Source organism: Gasterosteus aculeatus, chromosome 6, assembly GCF_964276395.1.
Source record: "Gasterosteus aculeatus chromosome 6, fGasAcu3.hap1.1, whole genome shotgun sequence".
NCBI classification, from domain to species: Eukaryota; Metazoa; Chordata; class Actinopteri; order Perciformes; family Gasterosteidae; genus Gasterosteus; species Gasterosteus aculeatus.
Window position 1 is genome coordinate 14,804,525 of NC_135693.1, and position 24,042 is coordinate 14,828,566.

Genomic DNA, 24,042 nt, shown 5'->3' on the forward strand with positions numbered 1-24,042 from the left:
GAAGCATCATCCGAATTCAGTCACTTCAACATGAGGACTTGTAGTTAGGACATATCTAATACATCAAAACAATAAAAAAACAATATGCTCATTAAAGAAAAATCTACATATTGCATATCATCTACATATTTTCAATGATTTTCCCAATGTTTTCCTCCCAACACTTCGCTCATGAGTGCTGCCTTTGGTTTCACTCTCTGTCTCTCTCTGCCCTCCTTCCCCATGCCAGACCTCCATCTATTCTCTCTGAATGCCACCTTGACATTAATATCCCCTTTAAGTAGATAAATGTAGTTGCTGTTGCTGTTTTAAACCCAGTTATGTGGCGCTGTAATGGCAGGTAATGGTGCTGTGGGCTGAGTCACTGGAATTAAGTTACCATCTAATTCCCAGTTAGAGTGACATCCAGCTGCTTATGGTGTTCATTCATTCCATGACTCAACAGGGACAAGCAAATCACCACCGAACAGCATTGTTAACAACCAGCATGTTAAAAACTCATGTGACTCTATATCATAATATCAGTTATTTTTTGAGATATGTTACATTCATATCGTCTAACAGTTTGCACCTAAACCCTTAATTTAGCCATTATTATTTGAGCTTTCTAATGGTGCTGTGAGAAGAAGGAGATGTCAGAGTGAAGAAGAGGAGACATCCACTTCTAGCCAGATTTGAAAAACATAAACAAACTTGTTTAGCAGCCAAAGTGAGCAGTTTCATCCAACCCCACTTTCAAGAATGAAGTTAAGCTGAAGCTTCGGTAGATTGTTATTTATTTGTTCATTCTAAAGGGGCCATGTACAGTTTGAACGTAAATGTCACCATTTGATTCACTGTACCAGATTCTAGCTTGGAGCTAATTTGCATCTTTTGACTGAAGCCATCGATCACTGGGGAGCACGGACTGATCCGCTTCTTGCTGAAGCCCTCCAGCTGTTCTCAACATTTCACTGACGCCTCGACTGCTCGGAGGTTTCAAACCTGTTTTACAAAGCTGAAGTCACGAGGTGTCAAAACAGTTTTATTGTTCGGCAGATTCTGCCTTTCCTTTGTCGTACGTCTCTCTCATCGCACGAAACCCCTCCTGTCTCCGTCTCATTGCAAAGGCACGCGGCCTCACCTGCTCACCCTTTCTGCTTACTGTCAAGTTGAGGCTGAATCCTGGTTCCCACGAGCCGTCTCGTCGTCGCTGCGCCGCTTCCCGGTAAAATGGAAACAAGGTAATTAGAGAGGACGCCACCCCGGCCTGACGAGGTCTGCCGTCGGCCTGGTTTTTTGTGCTCGTGTTGACCTCCCTTTCCTCCGCCCCCCCTCCCTCCGGCAGCACCTTGAGCCCGGATCGTCTGCAGGGATCAGACGGCCCTCCGGACGTCGCAGTGACGGCAAGTGCAAAGACTTCCGCGCATCCACGATTCCAGCTGTGCTCACCAGATGCAGGCCGAAGTTGAGCACGCGCTGTAAAAGGCGCTGCATGTGCGCCCGTAGAGCGGCGAGACGGAATACCAAAGTCAATAGTCGTCTCTTTGTCGTGTTTGTGTGTAGAATGCTGCATTAGTTTTCACAGTAAGCGGCCACCGGGCCATGCGAGTACCAGGAACTGAACACTGAATAATACAATAGCACCGTATTGATTTTTAGAGCACTGCACACTCAAGCGCAGATTGCGCCTCTGCCAATTAAAGGACGTCATGGTTTTATTTGCTCCAGGATGGCGTCTTTGAAAGGGCTTTAGAGTATTTGCAGGGCGGATTAACCGCTTGTGAGGGAACAGCTGAACGGGATACATTTACTTTGATTGGGAAACTAGCAAAAAAAAAGGGCAGGAGGTCGAGATGGATAGATGGTTCAACAAAATATGGTACAATGATGGGCGTGTTTGTTTACGATTCTAATTAACAGTAGTTTAATGTTTACTAATGATTTTCTGCCCTTAAACGCGTGGTTATTTGTTTGCTTGCTCTTTTAGAAAAGATAATCAGTATCTTTTACAGAGAAACACAACTAACATTAGAGTTTCGTTTCCTCTTCTCCCAAAAATAAATCCTAATAGATCAAAGCTTAATATCAGGTTCAGTGTTTTGTAGCCCTGCCTGAGAGAATCGGGTGGCTTGCTCATTTGTGTGCTAATATTGGTCAGTTATACAAAATGACTCCCCGAAGGTTAGAATAAAACCCTTGCAATATAAAAAAAAAAAATGGAGCCCTCCCATCCCCACAACCCTTTATCAGTCGGAGAGCACCTGTCCGGACCTGACCTGATTACCGAGGAAAGTAGGTCTGAATTTTAACCCTCATTGTTGTCACACATGAAAGGACGCAGCCCAAAATGAGCCGCTCACTCCTCCGGTTGGGTGCAGTCAAAAAGGATGTGCGTGCTCGTGTATCTGGTGCTGTACGTTCTGCCTTTTTTTTTTTTTTTGAGATTTGGCCCACGTGAAGTTTGGAGGATTTCGGTGGCCGTCGCCGTCGGCGCTCGGTTCTCTGCCGGGGCGTTTGTGGCTCGGTACTTGGCTGCCGTCGGTGTCGGGTCCTCATGTGGATGGAAGTGGAAGGCAAATGTGCAGTTAGGCCTCTCCAAGCTTTTCTCAAGAAGAACTCCACTGGATCTTCGTCGAATCGTCTGTGCATCCGTGCCGCTGTGACCAAACATATTGATCTATAAATGACCATTTTACGGTTTTGCACATGTGCTTGATGCAGTGTTAAACACATTTTTTGCAGAGCTCATGACTTGAGAGCAAGAAATCTATAGATTATTGCAATAAAACAAGAGCTGCTGTCGTACACAAGCTGAATGGGGTAATAACGACCACGCGACTGTAATGCGATCATCGATTACAGTCGAGTTGATTTCAAAACGTGAATTGGATTGAGACAGGAGTTTCATCCGCTGTTACTCTGTGCACGGAGGCCGTCATTGGCTTGAGGCTTTGCCTCGCGTGATTCAGCGGAGGGTGGTTTTCATGGCGGGATCAGCAGCATCCATCTTATGTAATGATTGATTTCTAGTGAAAGGGGGCGCTTGATTTGTGCGGAGCTCCTCTCAACCTGAGCCCGACATGGGGAAGCCCCCCCGTAGAGCCGTCCGTCAGCCCCTATCTGGCCGCTGCACACGGCACACTGATCAGAGACTGAATACCCTCGACTCTCTTCATACAACTTCCACCTCGGAGATCTGAAGGAACGTCATGAGTGTGAATGTTTAAAGACAGTACAGTTGCTTAATGTCTCCCTGGTCCGTTATGGTTAAATCCATATTCATGAAATGGTCACATAAAATCCTACATTCATCCTGCAGGAATATCTCATTAGTTATAACACCCTATTTTCAAATTATTTTAATCATAAATTCTTCACCATCCTAACTAATACTAGTGTGATTATCCACTACTATCTGTGCTATTATCTGTATATTCAGCCTACAAGGGCTTCTAAGTAATCAGAAATCACACGGTAACTAAACCATTTAATATGGATCGGTAATCATGGATGACCACAGTGAATATCAGCCTTACTGACCTACTAACTCTCCTCCCAATGATCAGCAACCCCGGTACACACAGTGCACACTGAACTGCTCGGCATCCACACGTCGTATGTATTCTTTGAATCTGAGAATATGGAGCTTGTTTGACTAGCTGGACATTTTGGACATTGGACATTAGCACCGTTGGCTGAATTAAAAAATGTCCCAGTAGAGTGTTAAGTGATTATCTAAACAGGAGAATAAATAGTGCAGAGGGAGAAAAAATAGATAACACCACATTTGACTGTACATCTTCGCCCCTTTTGTTCTGTTCCGTCAGATTACTGTCCTTATTTGGGGAAGCTCTGGCCTGCTTCTTTCGCCTATTCCTGCAAATATGCCTTTTGATATGGAAATCCAACATCCCCACCAAAAATGACTCCCCTTCTAAAGGACACAGCGGGAATAGTGTGTGCGCACGTTGCTGCATTTCTCCATTAATATACAGACTTTGAAGGACTTGCAGCTGTTGTTTGGGTAAAGGAGAACCTCTTCTTGAAAAAGTGAAATACAAAATCTTTTTCCCGGTCACATTTTTGTCAAGTTTTCTTTGGTTGGATTTGCCTGAGGTTCATTCAGTCCCAAAATATTCAAGGGAAGGCGAACATCTCTACGGCCAATATCTCCATAGTTAAGTAACTTATACCATGACAATCCAGATAGATAAGTAGCACAACTAAAAGGATTTTGGATTTTGGGACGAACAGGGCCCTTTAAATTCTGTGCGACTTTGTGGCGTTCCTCCAAGTGAAGTGTGAGGCCAATAAATCCTAATAAGCGACTGGCTGATGGCTACCTCCTGGCACAATCGATGACAACCGCTGCTGGCACCAAGCCAGAGAAACCACACCCTTAAACACACACACACACGCGGTACACATCAGCTGTAGGCGCCCACAAAATCAAACGTGCACACATCCCCATCAGCAATACTGTGCATGCACAGCGACTGACTCACAAAATGGAGTGGAGCCGAGCGCAATCCTTCTCTCCTCTCACTCTCTGGACTCTGGTGTTGTTGTAGATGGGGGGACGTGGGGGGGTGGAGTGAAGAGGAGATGCTGGAGTAGCGGATGATAGTCTCGACTGGAGGACATCATGTCATAGGTGTCACAGCGGGTAATCTGTCTTGAGCTTTCACTGAGGTCGAGCACAGCATTGGGGTTCCAAAGCTTTTGGGTGTAGTCATGATATGATATTCGTCCTACCTCCCTTTTCCCTTTCTAAAGGTGACTTGTATTTAAGTGTAATCCATAGAATGAGCGTAAGATTTGGAGGTAGCCATGGTGACGTCACCCATTCTTTTTGTGGATGGCCCTGAGTTCGGCATGAGATTGCCATCTTGGTTTTTGTCCTTCGCCATGTTGTTGTCCATTGATGATGATGATGATGATGATGATGAAGCTAAGCCCGACCGTACGCTAAACATGCCATTTTTAAAGAAATATCGTCTTACAGCTCACTTTAACAAGCGATAAGCCCATTTTTCAAAAGGTTTTGAGTTTTAAGAAGTGGTCGCGACCTGTCAATCACAAGGTTGCCATGTCCTAAAGTATACCCTCCTAGCTCAAGTAGCGATTAAGACCGTGAACCCATGTTTGCGATGTTTACCGAGGTAGTAAAGCAAGAGTAAATTGGGGTCAACCTTTTATAGACTTCCTCATAATCTTCTCTTTGCAATCAGAGGAATCGTCCCCTGCTGGGCAAGTTCAAGAAACTCCTTTACTTTTCACACCCGCCTGGTGCAATCACATGAACCCCATTAGTTAAATTAAAATCACATTTTGGCAACAACCCAAGATGTTAAATGTTATGTAAATGCCTGCTTGTCTGCATTAAACATCTAATTATCAGAAAGAAAACTTTAATGACTGCGTTGACTCGCACATTAGTTTGATTTATTCATGATGTAATCGTTCACTCTCTTTTCATTCGGTTATGCGTCTGCCAGAGAGACCGCAGAGTTACTGAAGCAGAAAAGTGTTTCTGTTCACGAGCAAAACACAAAAGCCAGTGGTGATGGAAAAGTTAATTCATCCCACTCTCTACATCGTTCTTCCCTAATGAAAGGTTTCCTGTTTGCTGCCCTACAAGCTGGCAAACATTTACCCTTCGTCCCATTATCGCCGCTGTTGTTTCTGGTCGTGCCTCTCGGCCAGAAAAGAAATTTAATATCCAACTTTTTGAAGTAGATCTTTTTGCCGTGGTATCATGGAGGGGTGGTGGTAACACACGGTATCTAATTGGATTTCATTCTGACACTGCTCTGCCAATAGTATTTAGTCTGTAGACTAATATTAGTACTATATTAGTAAATGTACCAACCCTAAGACAAACAAGCCTTTTACTTCTTATTGTGACCCCCCATCTACTTTGATTGATTTCCATTATAAGTATTATATAATGCTTTAGTGTTTTCCCTTCCATTGTTTTATTAAAAATATATGTTAGGGTTATGAAATAGATCTGTCGCTAAGTGAAATATATTCTCGGCAGTTTTGTGCTTTAAGGCACTAGCGCCGTTAGCATTGTTAGCTAGGAGCCGCCTGCTCGCAGATCCAATAGATATGCTCCGAATTTCGTATTCTGCGCCTTTTAGTTGGAACATTTTCGACTCTTAAATCCGTTGGTGTCCACTTGTTCCATTGGAAACATGCTTTTTCTGAAGATACCGGCCTTCGCCTCTCTGTTTTGAGGCCAAGGCCTAATTGACACCAAACAGCATGGAGAGGGGGGGGGCATGCTGCTCGTCGGGAGCAGGAGGGAGTGTGGATTGAGGGAGGGAGGGATTGTTACGTCCCCCCTGAATAAAGAACCTGTTGTTTGGAGGGAAATCACAACAAACCCTACCGCTCTCTGCTCCTCGCTTCTTCTTTCATCCTCTCCTCCCTGGTCCGTCCGTCTCACTGATAACACATTGTTTTCTCGCCCTCCCTACCTCCCTCCTCCCCATCTCCCGCTGTCATTCTCACCCCTCCTTTCCGATCTCTCCCGTCTCTCCCTGTCACCCAGGGCGTTCTTGTTCCCGTCTCCTCCACCGTCCACTTGCTCTCCTCGTGCCTCATTAGTGGGAAGGTTTCGTCGGTGGAGACCTTCAGCTTGTTGAATCGGGTTCAAGTCTCGTTATTCTATTCTTTCTTTTCGCTCTCTGTCTGTTGGCCGCGTGTCGCTCGGATGATATCAAACCTTTTTTGCGCGAGCGTCTCCTTTTTCTCCTCCAGGCGTGCGTCTGCCTGTCACACACAGACACACACACACACACATCTCAATCCACCAGCCAGCCAGTGCCGGCTGCAGTTCTGTTCCAGTTTCCAGTAAGCTGATCTCGCTGGCAGAGGCTAGTGGGGAGACTTCCTTTTCTGGAAGGACCTGATGCATCGTGTTAATGATCCTCTCTCTCTCTCTCTCTCTCGCTCTACGTCGCTCTCCACCGGAGAGTCTCATTTCATATCACAACATCTGAGCAGGGGGGGGGCAACGGCAGAACTCCTCCAGCCGGCAGAGTGAAGAGACTGTGTTGATCACGCACCCCTCCACCCGTCCCCCCCTCTCTCTCTCTCTCTCTCTTCTGTCTCTGCCATAACGCCGCTCTCTCTTTCAGTAACACCAGTAATACCATTTCACACTCTTCTCCCCTCTCCTCCCATTTCTTTGGGGGGGTCCCCTCCGGTCTTCCAGCTCAGGTAGGCAGCACGTTCTACATCTCCCTCTGTTCCTTCTGCCTTCCCTCATCACACACATCCACACCCTGCACCTCCTCAGCCGAGCCTCCTGAGCGCGCCGGAGAGAGAGAGAGAGACGCCAATTGCACACGGCAGGCAAGGCGGCAAGTGGGAGTGGAGCTTTGGCGAGCGTGTTTGCGAAGCGCGTGTGTCTGTGAGCGTGTAAAGGAGGAGGAGGAGGAGGAGGAGGAGGAGGAGGAAAGCATCCAGCACAGTCCTCCCGGTCTCTCCTCTCTTCACTGCCACTCTGCGTGGAACAACCCTTCTCTCGCTGGTTCTAGATGGACAGTCCCCGAGGCGGCGTCTCACCGGTGAAGACAGCGGCCGCCCGCCGAGCCCGCTCCACAGGCTCCCACATGCTGGATTAAAAAGGAGAAAAGTGAGGAGAGGAACAGGGCGGGATTCTCCGAACATGAGCGAGGAAGCGAAGGAGAAGGCAGGCGGCGGGAAAGCGGCTCATCGCAAGAAGAAAGGCAAAAAGGTACGAGAGAGGGGGGAAGAGCCCTCTCTGTCTACGTGTGCTTTGCTCAGTTGTTGCTTGAGATGAGCGTCATACGTGTTTTTGTACGAGAGGCAGGAGGTGATGAACCCGTTACCAAGTGAACGAAGGCGTGTCCGACCCATGTTGATACTGTTCCTCAACACATTTTTGGGGGGTTGGATCATCCTGGTGTGCAAGAGCGACGGACAGGTCGGCGTTATTTAGCAGAGAATGCATTTGAAGTACAGCCTGCACGCCCGGTTGTATTTCTGTGAATCGTACTTCCATGAGTTTTTTTTTATTATTTTTTTTAAAACATTCTTCCGCGCCTACTGGCTCTGACAGGAGCAAGAAATGTTTGTTTAGCCCCTGGAACGCTTCCAGAGCCCTCTGATAAGCCGCCTGTCAGCCACCGGCTATTCCCCCGACGCGCCGCCCGCCCGCTCGGGTTGTTTCGTGCTGTGCGTGAGGAGCGTGGCACGCTTGGAGGCCAGGGGATGTCCTCGGGGTTAGGGGTGGGGGCGGCTGAATGCACGCAACGCACAGGTATCGACCTCCTCCACAGCTCCCCGTGTGTGCGTGCGTGCGTGTATCTGAGACACACCAACGTATGCAAAGCTGTCTCGCTCCCCGCGGCTGTTTTCATGTATTTTAATTGAAGGTGCTTGACGCCACAGAAACATGTTTTGACTTATGGAACGGAATGTGTCTGTGCGGAATGTGCGTGCCAGGGCTCACCTTTGCTCCCTAATGATAATGCTTTGCAGTTTAACGCTTTCAGGCGTGTGCATTGTTGGTATGAGCTGGCGTTATAAGTTTGGCTGGGGCCCTTCATTAGAGGTGTCAAAAAGCCACCGATCACAAAATACACCGGAGTATTTTCCAGGCCATTTGAGCTTGGACGTGGTTTTGGACGTGGTTGGAGGCACATTGGCGAGGGGGGGAGGGGGGGGGCAAGGCGGAGTGAATCTGTTATTCAGGATAAAAAAACATTCTCTGTCTCCCATTAAATCATTTATAGCGGCTGTGATATGCGCCTCCCTCAGTGGGGAAGCTGTCCGCCGGGTTCCTCCAGATGAGGGGTTGACTTGTGAGTTGTGAAATGTTGTCACACTGCTGCTGGTGTATTGCTTGTGAAAATGAATACATGCGAGTTAACCTCAACACAAACTAATAGTCAGTAATAGTAACAGTAGTAAAAAGTAATAGTCGAACCGATTGAATGAAAATCCAAATGTGAGAAATGCAAATAGGAAAAATTAAGATGGATATAATGTATTCATGATGGTCGTCTCTTCGACCTTACGGAACCAAAAGGAAGTATTTGAAATATATATATATAATTATTTTAAATATCAGCATAAATGTGGTACCTTGACATTTATTTATTCACATGAGGTGGATGCAGATTGTCAGGTAGCTGATAATGGTCTGAATAAAGTATCTTTGTTTATCTATATAAATCCACCCGGTGCGCATGCGCGTGCCAAATAACTATGCCAGATGTGTCAATGATTGTAGCCATGGCAACTATTTTTTTTTGTGCTCTGAGTGAAAGATGTCGAGGGAGAGAGAGAGAGAGAGAGAGAGAGGGAGGGGCAGGGGCAGAAGGGAAGGAGGGTGGGGGGCAGAACAGAAATATATTTTTCATGAAGCAGCTGCTGTGACGAGAGAAGCTCAAGGATACAATCAAACATCTTCTGACTGAAGGTGCCGTAACCTAAGCGTGATTATGGCAGTAAATCACGAGCAAACACCAGCCCATGTCTGCCTTTTAGGGGTTGATCAGTGTGTGTGTGTGTGTGTGCGCGTGTGTGCGTGTGTGCGTGTGTGTGTGTGCGTGTGTGTGTGTGCGTGTGCGCGTGTGTGCGTGTGCGTGTGCCTGCACCTTTTGTAAGTGTTTGACAGTGAGCTTATTTACGACTTTGATGTTCCTCCAAACACTCTCTGATCTCGACTTAATGACACTAACTCGATGTAGTGAGAGAGATAATGAGGATTGCATAACACACACTCACACCCTCTCACACATACAAACAGCATTTGCAGGAATTTGGTTGCGCATATTCCCTGCATCGAATATTGGTACACGTGTGTGTGTGTGTGTGTGTGTGTGTGTGTGTGTGTGTGTGTGTGTGTGTGTGTGTGTGTGTGTGTTAGTCCGTGCATGAAGTACACTCTCACACACTATGTTTAGTGTGTATTCTCTAGCTTATATCCAATGAAGAGCATACTGAGGAGAAGAAGTTTATTTGTTTATTACTTTATATTTGCTGTGAGTTTGTGAATCAAAGTACAAATGATAAATTAGAGTTAAGTAGAGCTGAGATATCTGTACAGTCCCCCCCCCCCGATGCCTTTTCCAAATAAATCTCCTCCGCAAAGTAAACACATCATTTTCATATTACATAAGAGATTCTTGCACACCGACGTTTCAGAAACACCACGTTTTTTTCCCAGGTGTCTTAACTTCCAAAAATAAGCTTTCCTGGAATGAGCGATGTGCTGAATGTTTAAAACTCTCTCTGTGTTTTGAGGGAGGGAGGCAGTTGAGAAACGTGTAATTCTGGTAATTCTGTCACAAACAAGCCGCTGCTACCGATTGGGTTCACTCTGCTTCCTCCGCTCACAGTATATTTCACACAGACAAAAGCGCTCGGGAGAGTTTACGCCTTGCCATATATTTATAAGTGAAGCTTTTATAAGCCAGCGTCTCACTGAGTGAGCTTTCAATGGCAACTGCTTTGTGGCACCGCGGAAAAATCACCAGCAAATGCAAAAGGAGAAAAAATAAACAAAAAAGGGGGGACGGTCGACTTCGGCTGACTTTCTTCCCCCTCGGGCACTTTTTCGCTGGACCGTACACATGTTTCTCCGCCAGTTGCCTCTTGTCAGCTCGTCCATAATGAGAGGAAGCAGGGGCGGCCCGACTCGGGCAGCTCTGCTCTTTGTCTGGGATGGAAAAACCCTGCCAGAGGCGGAGAGCCCCGCGTCTGGAGGGCTGATGAAATAAGCCGTTCTGTGACAGAGCCTTCAAAGGGAAATGGCACATCACATCCCCCCCCCAGACAACAGCAGGGCACTGCCGAATGTGCTGATGGAAGATGTGAAGCATGTGTGTGCGGAGAGAGAGACGGACGGAGCGAGCGCAAACTTAAGTGCTGCTTTTGTTTTTTCAGATTAGGCTAATGGACTTGGCACCGATCAAATCCTTTAGAGGGGGTAGGTAATACTTCACGGTCTGTTTGGGCACAGAGAACGTGGCGGAAATGTGCACGCTTAAGTGGGAGGTAACGGTAAACACCGTATTCTGCTAACGAGAGCAGAAACAATAAATCAATAAGCCGATTTGAATGACCCATTAATGGCGTGTCATCTTCAAGCAGAAATCCCAAAGGTTCCCCAGTTTCATCATTGTGAGGATTTGTGCTTCTCTGTTTTATACTTAATAATGAATTGAATATGTTTTTTGGGCTGGGAATAAGAAACCTTTCATCGTTTTATTGATCAGGAAACTATTCAGGCGGATTAATCAATGATCAAAAAACTTGGCATTGGTTAGCGCTTTACGAAGGTTTGTTGTGTCTGTTAATACCGCGTCACTAAAATGCAGAATCTTGCGTGATGATGTCACAAGATGGAAATTGAAAAAAATGGGAAATTACTCTTGAAAAAAGCTTTTTAAAAGTCAAATTAGATTTATCCGTCGTGCCGAGTTCCTTCCAAAACTTTTTGCGGGAGCACACACAGATAAAACACACACACACACACAGATAAAACGGAAAATGATAGAATTATGAATTCTAAAGAATATGGATGCCAGTATCAGGCCAAAACCTCCCGTGACCGGTGATTCCTCATCACCTGCTCACCATTCCTAGTTTCTGCACTACATCAAGTGTGATGCCTTATATAATGCTGCACGCACACACACACACACACACACACACACACACACACACACACACACACACACACACACACACATGCATGCACACGTGCTGTATCAGAGTGTGGAGGTGTGAGAAAGTGCACATGCGTGCCTCCTCAAACCTCTATAAATGTATGCGTGTGTGTGTGTGTGTGTGTGTGTGTGTGTGTGTAGGTGGGTGTATTCCTGCCGTTTCTGCGTGGATGTTTGTTTGATGGAGGTAGGCGGCCGCAGCTGTACGCCCCGGGGGGGGGGGGCAGAGGGATCTGCCTGTCGGAGCTCCATCACTCTCGGATGAACCCGTCCGCTGAGTGAGGGAGGGATGAGGTGAAGAAGAAGAAGAAGAACGAGGAGGAGTGCGGAGGGTAGAGAAGGAGGTGAAAGGACTGAGGAGGCCGGAGTGCGAGCGAGGTGTGACATGGGGAGCGACATGGGGAGTAGATGGAGGGAAAGTGGGAAAGGGGGAGTGTTTCTTTCTCTCTCATCCTGAAGCTCTCCCTCCCGAGCTGCTGCAGGAGAGGGATTGTGAGGCTGGTCCTTTATTCTCTCTAATCCCAAATGAATTCACGCATCGGTTGGCCGGCTGTGTGGAGGTGAGAAGGTCCGTGGGGGTCGAAACGTCTTACTAAACTTTCTCACACTTTTTGCGTTGAGTTTGCCTGAAGGAGAGACGGAAAATGTGCCGCATCATCGTCACATTCGAGTGTCAAATAAACCGTGTTTTGTAGCGCTTCGCCCCCCCCCCCCCCCCCCCCTCTGACCGACAGCTTTTCACTCGCTCACTCACACCTTCCAGTGACGAAGATCCTTTAAACCTGCCTAACGACACGTTCTACAGACCTTTCAAGCATAATCCGGTGTTCACAAATCCTGCATTGACGAGTTATCCACTGACCGGTGGTCGCGCTGACTTCACTAATTAAGAAAGACTTCAGCCTTCTGGAAACAAACCTAAGCAGCGTTTGTTGTCAGACAAAAAGGCTTCCGTTTTTTCAACACGGTCGGATAGAAGACACAGAAATCCGGGAAGGTTTCACCGGAAAGTGCAAGTAGGGAAGCAATGGCCGACTAAAGGGGGGCTGTTGAACCGGACCGGATCAAGAAAAAGGCCCAACAAGGGCTCACCGCTCTTTGCTTCATCCGTGCAAGAACTTCTCTCCACGCTTGCCCCCCCCCACCATCAACAAACCCAAGCAATTTGAAGAAATGCGCGTTGAGCTTCTTTAGGGTCTGTCGGCGAGGAGGAATCAATAGCAGTGAGAGTTCAGCGCAATTTGCGTTACGTTTCTCTCTCTCTCTGCAAGAAACAGTCAGAGCCAGTGTGGGTTATGTGGGTATAAGAATGCTTCTTTCTACAAAATGTATGTGAGAAAAATATATTTTTGGTAAGACAAGGTCAGGCCTCAGTCTGACAAACAAAGATGTTGTATTATTGTAGGCAAAAACCACAATGCTTCACTTTGGATGTTGGATCAACCTCGTCACGGCACTTCAAATTTTTTTGGATTCTCGAGTTGTCTCCCTCGGCGTAGCATTTCATGGGGTTTTTCTCAAAACGTTTTTTTAGATAACGTCCTGATGTGCTTTTAATCAAAATTCAGCAAAGAACCCGCCCACCCCTCAAAAAAACACCAGCCATTTCGTTGAACCGCTGAATCACCCTCAAATGTCAAAGCTGAAGGCGGCTGCTTGGTGACCCAGACGGCGGTGAGCTGCTTGGTGACGTCTGCTGGTGTAATAATGTGTGCTTTCATATTCACACTTATTTCCCTCTGCTGGCAGTCGCTGCCGCCTGAAACCCCGCCGCCTCTTCCGCTTCCTGCAGCTCCGTCCGGAAGGCTCCTCACATCTCGCTCCGTTGTGCTCCTTCTATCCCTCTTCCCCATCCTCTCTTCCTCATAAGACTCTGAGTCAGTGATTGAAAAACAAGCGAGAAATAGAAAGTTCCTCCGTCAGATTTAGAAACCCCTTTTTTATCGAGTTTGGGATCCTCCTTAAGCCTCTCCTGGCTCGGTGTCGCCATGGCAACTGTTAAACGCAACAGAGCAGGGTATCAAAGGCTTTTGTTCCGTGGCAGAAGCAATAACACTGGTTTGTGTTCACTGTGCCGTCTGCCGACCTTGTTGTGACCGCGGCGTCGTCTCCCCTGATTTCTCAATGTGTATATACGACATCAGTGCTTTTATTCCGCCTTAAGTTGATTCTAAAGCTGTTAAAGACTCCCGGTTTATTTTTAGCCTATACTAAATGAGCGTGGGTCACAGATGCACTGGCTGTTAATTGCAATATGAGCACGCCAGAAGGGGATGTGCGAGGTGCTAATAAGGCTTATAGGTCATAAATATAACACGATAGCTATTGTGTGAGAAATGACAAAGATCACACTATTCCCACAGCGATGGCGTCAGGCGGAAGCCATCTCGTCACGTGACGGGAGTTGGATGTGCGGCCTGATTGTGTTTATTGTATTATTATTATTAAGTAAAGAAGGTGAAGCGGTCTAGATGTCATGTTCAGATCCGCAACTGTTTTCAGTTAAAAGAAGTGGAATTACAGTTTAATTAACTGGAAAGGAGAGAAGGGGGTGCTGCATCCCTCGCTTTTTGCTCTCAGGTGTTGTTTAAACGAATCCGATGATGCATCGGGAGATGTGGGAATCCGTCCACGGTGGAGCCGAGCCAGATGGCTCAGCGCTGCTTCCTCCGGGGAACGACGAATGACAGGTTGCTGGTGAATAAAATAGGCGGACTAAATGAAAGATGAACTGTGTAATCCCAGGCTGGGGAGGTAGCTCCGGTGTCTCCCTAAGAAAAGCCGCGTGTTTAGACCCTTCTGCTGGCTCTCAGCTGGACGACACACTCACCAGCAGGATCTGGCTTCCTGAAATTGCCTGGTAAATCGCCACAGAGCCGCCGCGGTGTTTGGAAATGCAGAGCCGATCGCACATTTTGGCTCGATTTGTGCCAAACTGTTGCCGGGAAAGCGGGCGAGGTAGACGGCGACATGTTTAGTCAGCGACGATCCTCTCGGTCCAACGTCAGTGTGAAGATTTTCAGGGCCGACTTTTACACGCTATTCATTTTCTTTAGCGTTTAAATCTTGACGCCTTCCTGCGGCCTGGAGGGTGTTTGTCGGGAACATTTTGAAAAGGGCTGCGTCCCTTTTAATAGAAGCCAAATGGGTAAAAAAAAAACAGGGGAAACACTGAAGGCGGGTCGAGGTTTTGTTCAATCGAGCACGTTGTCAATACTAAACTACTACCGTGGTTTGTCTCTGGTGCTGTGATTACCTGGATGTGTAAAACATGTTATTATACAATGTAAGGCTCTACAAGCCAATATGGAAAAAGTAGAAAAGTGCTGAAAAACTAATTGTATCTGATATTTTAACATTATGCATTTCCTCGCTACGTTGACGAAACAGAAGTTCCGTCTACAGCGGTATCGCCTCGCTTCCCTCATGAACAGTTTAATGCCTTCTTGTTTTTCTCCCAGGCTGTGTGGAGGCTCGTCCACGCGGCCCAACCCCATCAGCGGGGCTCCTGTGCGGGGGTGTAGGGAGGTACGCCGCCGGGGAAGACCACGTTAAATGCTCCCCTGTTTAGACTTGAGCTCAGGTTTGACAGCAGCGGAGGGCGAGCCGCGAGGCAGCACCGCCCGAGCCAGACGGTGCGGTGGTTATCGGGGGGGGGGATGGTCGGGCTTGAAAGGGATGAGTAGGTGAGGAGAGGTGGAGGATGATGACGGATGAGAGGTGGACCGGGAGGAATCGCCTCCTTTTGCACGAGAGCAAAGCGAGAGAGAGAGAGACACAGAGACAGGAGCGAAACCAGTGGGGGTTCCGATGTGTAAGGCAAAAAATCGGGAGGAGACGAAGGAGAGGTGGATGAGTCAAAGGGTACGCGGCTAAAATAACCCCCTAAAAGCATGGGATCCGCATTCCCAGGGGCTTCGGTGACGGCGGGATGCCACCCGAACAGTCACCACTGTCGAGATGTTGCAAAACTCGAAACTCCTTTGCTGTTTCAGGTTTCAGCGTGAGAACAGAAATGTTCACCTCATCTTTTCTGTACCAGTCTGTGCCTCCATCTCTTCCTTTGACTCTCACCGCTACAGAGCCCAGGAGCCAGACTGATGGATTGCTTGATATTGATAACTCAATTTCTGCTGCGGACGGAACAATGTGGGTTTGATGTGACGATACGTCACGCTCCCCATCCCCCACTTCTGCTCACAGTTTGGACTTAACCAGTTACTACCAGCAAATTTGAGTTTCTTTCTTTTTGGTACCATGCGGAGAAGCTTCAGGGCTTCTCTTCTGCTCCTCTCATCCGTTCCCCACCTTATTGACTCGTGAGAGGTTTCGCTCAGGAAAACACATCCCGAGATGTTATTGCTGCACGACCAAGGTCCACTGTGCCGACAACAGTAATGGCCCATTAAATGAAAACCCCGCGTGCCATTGGGCCAGTTCACGCCATTGTGCTCCTGGGGCCCGAGGACAGGTGGGAGCTTAAGTATCTTCTCGCGCGCCATCACTTGCTCGTGTCACAATAAGGTTGGACGTGCAATTTAGGTGTTATTGTCTCTTGTCAGGCGACTGCATGGGCATTAGATAGCAATTTGATTAAAGGTGATAAATGCTTCCTGCTAACCAACACACAGTAATTCTCTGAGCAGCTGTGTCAAGAACCTTGACAGGAAGTTGGCTTCAAATCACAGCTGCTACGTGGGCGTGTGCTCAACTTTGTGTGTGCAGGTTGAAATCAAATCAGCGGCAAAGCTTCTTCTCCATCGCAACTAAATAACTGCGACGTGTTTCTGTTTAAAAGCTGTATTTTTTTTTGCAAAATCACCTGTTCAGAATGGAGCGGGTTAAACCTAAAACGGTGTGGGAGCTGGGACCCTTTAATTGATCATTGATCGTGGCCCTAGTGTAGAATAACTTAATAATTAACACGCACGCACACACGCACGCTTACTGTTTTTACTGCGCTTGCAATAAGCTGAAGTGTGAAAGTAGCAACGCCCGAGGCTTATATGAGGCATTTGGGAGTTGTGCGGGAACAGCAAGGTGATTTTCACATTAAATATATACATATACTGTAATATATACATGTTTTTATATGCGTGTATGTTGACATCACTCTTTAAAAGTATTCAATGAAACCACTGTAGACTGCAGAGGGTCCAAAGCAAAATGCCTACACAAAATATCTTTTGTTTTCTGGAAAACAAATTCAGTATTGAACGGCAATTAGGGGGGAATCGAGTTATGAAACACAGTTGCCCCCTGGTATGTAACATTTTGGGTGGTGGGTCAGTCACAGGGTTTCTCCTGCCCTGTGGTCACTGACACGCGATGTGACAACGTCCGGCTGTGAGGGTGTGTGTGTGTGTGTGTGTGTGTGTGTGTGTGTGTGTGTATGTGTGTGTGTGTGTGTGCGCCAAACATCATTATTGTGCTAGTAATTCAATTAAACAGTTTTTGCTATTTCACTATATAATCTATTTTATTTCAGAGGTTATTGCTTGTAAGTCGAAGGAATGGCTCATTTTCTGTTGGAATATCTTTGAAACAAGGGAGAATCCGCAAGTTTGACCAATGGTAAAAATAAAAAACAGCGGAGCAACAGGAAGTACACTTTAAACACTTTTACTTTCCGAACTTCTCTCATGTTTTTTTAGATTTTGTAGAGACTATGAGATGAGGTAGATTAACGACTATTAACCAGAAAGCGTTGTGCTAAAAATCAATTTAACCATCTGTTTGTAATTAACATCTTTTAAATACTGTCCATCCCTTTTAAAATACAACAACATTGCGTCATCATGCACTTTCGATTGTCTATTAATAAACATTCAGTAGGTGCAGCGGGAGTGAAAATAAATGACTCTGGGTGATTTGATGTGATTAATATGAGTAGGTAGAAAATGAAAGCGGGGAGCGCGCATGTGGGCAGCACGGGTGGGACGCAGCGGATGATGTGAAGGTGACAGCAGGGTGATGGGAGGGTGTCCAGGAGGTAGCTGGGGGGGGAAAAGGTGGGTGGGGGGGGGGGGAGCTGAGCGAGGAGAGAGGAAGGCTGAGTCCTCGGCCACGTGTGTCATGAATAAATCACAGGCCGAGATCTCCTCGCCGTCTCGCCCGAGCACCGACCAGTATGCTTCCACAGTTACAGCTCACCCGCGCTGCCCCAGTTTACCCCACAGACAATAAGCAGAGTCGTGCATCTACCGACCGGGGACCGTTTGTGACGGCTCCATCCATCACCAATTACAAAGCACAAGTGATGTCAACCACTTATAAAGCACAAGGGGAGGGCTGGGAAAGGGGGTTCTGGACATCCGGTACTGAATATTACCTGAATGAATCATGAATGTACCGTATGTGTACAGAGCCCCAGGTCGACGCACCTGAATCCGCTAACGTTCAACACATAAAAATACATACATAATAAAAAATATCACTGCACTCTTTCCAAAACACCGTCGCAGAGGAGTGTGTTATATAAAAGCGAGTGGGAAGGTGAGCTCAGTGCTGAAAAAAATCCCCGAAAATTGAGTGTAAATTGCTAAATGATCTGATCCTGTCAGCCTGGTACAGTACTGCACATCCGCAGAGACGGTAATGGAGTCGTAAGGGAACAAAGAGAAACCATTTCCTCCCTCGGTGTCATTAAACAATGGAGACATCCTCCTCGCCGGCCGAGGCTGAGGGGGACGGAGCGATTCTGGGAAGACCTGTTTCACCGGGGCTGTGATTGATAATGTTATTCGTTGTGGCTCCGGCCGGAGAGAGGAGGTGTTTTTTCTCAGAGTTCAGCCAATGAAGCTGTGCACTAGAGAAGACACACATATTTCTAGTATCTGTAATAGTTTTTCTCTTTTAGTTTACATTTTTGTGCTAATGTGCTGTAGATATTGACATTTAAACCTTTACGTGGACCTTCTGTTTAGATATTAGATATTTAGAGCTATTGTGTAATTGGCATCTTTGTGGTGCAGCATTTTTAAAACACAAGACAAACATGGATGAGACAAATGTACCACAGGTCTCGTATTTAATATCGATCAGTTTGACACCGATAAAAAGAACCACCATCAGACACAGGTCCAAGTGGGCGACGTACAGTGAACCTGTGGGATCGTTGCTGCACCGCCCTAATCCGCCCTGGACGTAAGACCTGATGCTTGAGGCGTCCCGCTGAGCAGCTGCTTACAGAAGCGTCTCAAGAGTTCCCCTAGTGCCCCACTTCAGACTATTCCAAACTCAAAACATTCAAAACGCATCACAAACCCAGAAAGAGGCCAGAAAGAGATTTCAAGCTCCGTGTTGTAATCATCCAATCAGGGGATCTCTGAGAAGCGTCCCCCCTCCACATTGCTCTCTTCGAGGCTGCGCGGCCCCGACATTCAAATCAATGTTGCTATTTAATTCTTAATCAGGCACTTTATTCAATATCTCCGTCGCCCCGATAGTCGTCTGATTGCCGTGATTGCAGGAACAGCCCTCCCGCCTGTGCTTCAACTCCTGATACATTTCTGAGAAATATATTATTTCCCCCACCGAAGCTGTCGGCTAATTGTCCGCTTTCCCGGCGCAGTCACAGTTTGAATCGGATGAAGACCGCGTTAGCATTGACCCTGCGTGGAGCCTTTGACGGAGTAATGCTCCGGGAGACGGAGGCAAATTCACTTAACGTGACTTCTGCTTCACTTTAGAAATCGGCCCCTAAATGGGTTTACACCGTTTTGGGAAAAGGCAGATGTAACATTCAACTTTGTCGTTAGATTAGCCTGCCGGGGAGTATGTTGTGAAGTCCCTGAAGGGGGAAGAGAAGATGCCGTACCTTATTGTTCTTTCTATAATGCCACCTAATTGGAGCTGTCAGGCAGCTGATAATCTGTAATGGAGTTCCAAAAGGCGCCGCGCAAACCTCTGCGTTTTCTAAGGGAGCTGATTAGGGCGTGAGCGGGTGTGCCGAGCGCCAGAGGGAGAAAAGAACGAGGACAAATCCTGCAGCCTGGGAGTGAGAAGGCCGAACCCCACTGCAGTTTGTCTCACAGAAAAAGTAATGAAACTGATAGATTGGTAATTCGAGAATCCTCCTCCGCTATTTCCTTCTGTCTTTGAACACTTTTGAGATCTTAAGTCTCTCCGCCCGAGAGCAACGCTCATGGTGACATGTTGCACCAAGTCGGCAACAGCATTTAACAGCTTAAAATGATTTATTTTAGACAACAAAATCATCAATTCACCTGCACTTCACAACACCATTTTTAATGTTCCTCTGGCTCTTGAACCAGAGTGAAACCTTCAGGCGTCTACTAAAGCGTCACACGCCATCTGACCTCCTTTTTCTCCTCACGCTCGCTGCCTCCCTCTCTTCTCCCCTCACAGTCTTCATTTTTTATCTTTCTTCCCCCTCCGTCACCGTCAGCCTCCTCGCTCTCTTGCGGCAGCCTCAAGAGTGACAGAAAGGAACTGTGAAAACCTGGAAAGGAGGGTAGAGGTTTCTTTTCTTTTCCCCCCTCAACCTCAAATCTCTCGTCACTCTGCGCCCGCCGACAAGCTGATCACTGGGCGGCCCGAGAGATAGAGAGAGAGAGAGAGGAAGGTAAAACAGGCCGACCACCGCTGACATGGTCTTTGTTTGACCTTCTACGAATGCTTCTCGTATCTTCGCTCTGGAAGTATTTGTAAGTGTCTTATTTCCTCTTTTGGCTCAGCCAGATGCCACGGAGCCCACAGTGTGGCATCTGGAACCTGCCTGCAAGCGCTCTGACAAGGCCTCCAGAGTGTGTGTGTGTGTGTGTGTGTGTGTGTGCGTGTGTGTGTCTTTCTCTCTCTCTGTCTCTCTCTCTCGTCCCCGGGCGCGAGCTAGGGACACTTCGTCATCCGCTTCCTTCCAAAACATTCGTCAGCGCGGTTCGTCTGCAACGCCGCGTAAAACTGAACAAATGGGCTACGTTTGACGAAGAGAATACTTTATCAGGATCCCCCCCCCCAAAAAAATACATGAAATAGCGCATTTTAAACATCTGAGTCATTGCAGTCGGGCTCAGGGCGCTTCCTCGTTGCACTGTACCGCCACCGTTTGCATGAGCTTGACAGCGAAAGCCATTTCCCACTTGTGTTGAGTTTAACAAACACTGTCTTAGTGTGTTTATAACAGTCTACAGATGCTCTCTGTGGAAGCTCACAGTTTATTTTATGTGAACTTTAACAGTTGTAAGCACAGTAATCACCAGACTCTGTCTATATCCTGTTTTGGAAGTAAAGCTATTTTTTCTTGTTCCCAGAGAGGGCCAAAATATGCTTATACAGGTAATAATACAAACCCTTCGAAGGAGGATCTGTGTTGGTTTGAAATGGCTTAAAGTGATTGGCAGCTTAGCCATAAAGTATTTTTTATTTCCTATCCGGCTGTGGGCTTGTGTAGAGGATAAAGTGAGGGGAGGGGGGGGGGTGAGGTGTGCGCTGAGACGGCCTTCTCTCACTCACAAACATGTAAACACTTCAGGGCGTTTGAAAACCTCTGGACTGGAGTCCTGTGCACTGACAGCAGCAGCAGCAGCACTCATGTCTTCTCTTCCCCTGTGATGGTCTATTTGCGGCTCCCCGCGTGCGTGAACGTACTTGTTTCCGTTTCCATGGCGACCAAAAGAGGTGTGGAGTACCGTGAAGCCTCGCTGTGGTCACCGGCTTTGTCACGCTCGCTGCCAGCCGCCACCGCTTCCCTTTCAATGGCCCTTCACTGCCGGAGGTACAATCGATTGACGTCGCTGATTAGAGCGAACAGGCGGTCGCCGTAGATCCCGACCGCATCCAGTGCCGTGAATCGCAGTTTTTAAACCTCTGAAATGTCAAAATGTTACGCTTTAACTCGGTCAAATGAACACAGTCACATTTTGTCCTCCTCAGACGAACGCGTCGCTGTGAAACACGAAGCCGCCGCGACAATCGGTCCAAAACAATCTATTCCCGTCGAAATTCCCAGCAGCGGGCCCGGCTGAGTGCTCTCATTTTGATCTGAATTATTCCAATAGCGTTGTCCTTCCGTCCCTCCCCGTGGTTCTCGTACACAACGGCGCTGACCCGCTCTATTGTCCGTGGGGTTGTGTCCTCCTTCCCAGCACGGAGAGAGAGAGGCCCGCTTGTTGATCCCCTAACCAGATTAGCGCTCGTCTGATTAACTGCCCGTAACCCCGGCTGCCACTTGTAGCTGAAGTGGGTCGAGCCGGGGCTTCGCGCACAAGCCTCGCCGCCCGCCGGGTTTACTCGGTTCAATGCCATCGATGGCCTTTCCCTTTCTGCACCCGGTGGACTTGCGGACAATGTCAGAGACGGTCCGGATTTCGTGAAGATGCAAGTGGAAAGGGTGAGTTTAAACACAGTCGCGTGGTCATGTTAAAAAAAAAGAAAGAAATAAGGTAACAGCTAAAGCTAAGCTAACAGGGCTGTGGTGTTTCCACCCCCTTGACCTATTCACCCGCTGGTTGGATTCACCTGTCTGGAGCCAAGTAAAGGTGAGGCCAATTTAAGAACCATGTGCCACTTCTGTCACTACCTTGATAGATGATGAGGTCAAACACTATCGCGCTCTCGCTTTGTCTCTCCTCCATGATGAGGGAGACGGCACAGCCTGTCTGTTGGTCCACCGGTTCAGTCTAGACGGAAGATTTAGCGGTTGTAGATCAAATGGTCGTCAAATAATTGCCTAACCATCGTCCATCGCGATCATTTGAAAGTGCCTAGTCTGATTCTCATTTTTTCTTTTTTTTTCCAGCCAATGTTATATCATGCTAACCGTTGAGGCATTGACTCCCCGTTTGCCCTCTGACCCGTCACCTTTTCAGTCCGCCGCTCGGCTAAGTCACCGCGACAGGTTGAACTCTAAGGACGAGAAGGCGAGGACACAATATGAAAAGATGAAAAGGGTTGTGGAAGGAGAGTCACAGCGGTGTTCTGAGACGGAAAGACACGCGCGGCCGGACTAATTCGGCCTTCCGAGAGCTGAAGTCGGGGGTTGACAGCCATCGCGTGGGGACCGGGGACCGGGGACAATGGGCCTGAGGGAGAATTGTGTGTATGTCTGCATGGCCTTTGCACCAGTACTCCCCGCGCTATACAATCACTCGAGCCGTCCACTTGACTGACATTTCAGGAAATTTCCACTGATGTGGAGACCGGGGCCCCAGCTGTCGAGACGGAGCAGATGGGAGGGGCCGGGTGGGGTGAAATGAGCAGAGCGAGAGAGACAGACAGTGATGAGCGTTGGGTGTTGCTTATCAGACCTGGCGAGATCTGGCAGCTTTATGGCTTACGGGAGGAGAACATTGATAAGTTCCCTCTCTTCCTTTCTTTGTCCGTCTCTGTGCGTTATTGCTTTCGGGGACGGAGCGGATGACAGCCTCTGTGTGATGTTGGCAGGCTTATGAGGCTTATCTCGCAGAAAGACATTCTGGTTTTTGTTCCCTGAGGTACGTAAGATGAGATAAGTGATGCTCCCAGTTCCACATTTTATGAAACCGTTTCAGTGAATTGAACATAGACGGCTTTGGGGTCAGCAGAGCGTTTGTTTGAGTTCTCTGAGTGGGTTTTTCCCCCAAGCATTTCAATGACGTTTTTTTTTTCATTTTTCGACAATGTCCTCAATTGTTTCACCAACGTACTTGGGAAGAGGCTTTAAGCGATTGCATGATCGCTTAAAGCGATCGCTGAACATGAACAGCTCTCTTTTTTATTGACATGCAATTGTGGAAGGCACGAGATGGAAATGTCGGGGAACAATCCTCAAATTTGAATGTGGCGAATCAGAGGACTTGCCATTTACACCACCTCTATCTTTCCCAACCTCGTGCCTCAGATCAAAACCATCCAATATATGTGTGTGTGCGTGTGTGTGTGTGTGTGTGTTTGTGTGTGTTTTTGCGTGGTGATCATTGCTACGGTGTGAGTAATATGAGGTCCAATAGGACCCACATGACCCAGACTTAGTGTGTATGTGCAGTCATGCTTACACAAGTAGTTTGCTGCTCAGCCCTCGCTGCGCAAACTCAATTATCTGATTTATATCCAATTAAAACTTCAATAAACTCCGTCTGTAACCGTTTCATGCGCATCCCATTTCCAGATACTGTATCAGGCGGCATCTCGACCTTTTGGCAACACCAATATGAGAAAGTAGATGAGCAGCGGTGCTACATTTCTATCACCACAAGTCGATCGCGCACACCGGCTGTCTAGATGGCACTTCTGGTCCTGCGCGTGAAAGGGAAGCCTGCATGCGATCAAACATGCTCGCTGTAACTTACACTAGACGAGAGGCTACTGCTGCAAAGCCCTGGCTTCATTCCAGTTGTTTTTCTTTTTT

At 47.5% G+C, this 24,042-nt stretch overlaps 1 protein-coding gene across 5 annotated transcripts in view; it reads left to right on the forward strand.

The window, feature by feature from the left end:
* The first annotated feature begins 7,070 nt into the window (after positions 1-7,070).
* The window catches only part of LOC120820651 (ankyrin-3), a 101,070-nt gene continuing 84,098 nt past the window's right edge, over positions 7,071-24,042 (forward strand). For all 5 annotated transcript variants that reach the window (XM_078104704.1, XM_078104716.1, XM_078104717.1 and 2 more), the window contains exons 1-2: positions 7,071-7,212; positions 7,292-7,732. In XM_078104704.1, the coding sequence (XP_077960830.1) occupies positions 7,664-7,732 (69 nt within the window). In that variant the 5' untranslated portion in view covers positions 7,071-7,212; positions 7,292-7,663. The remainder of the gene's footprint in view (positions 7,213-7,291; positions 7,733-24,042) is intronic.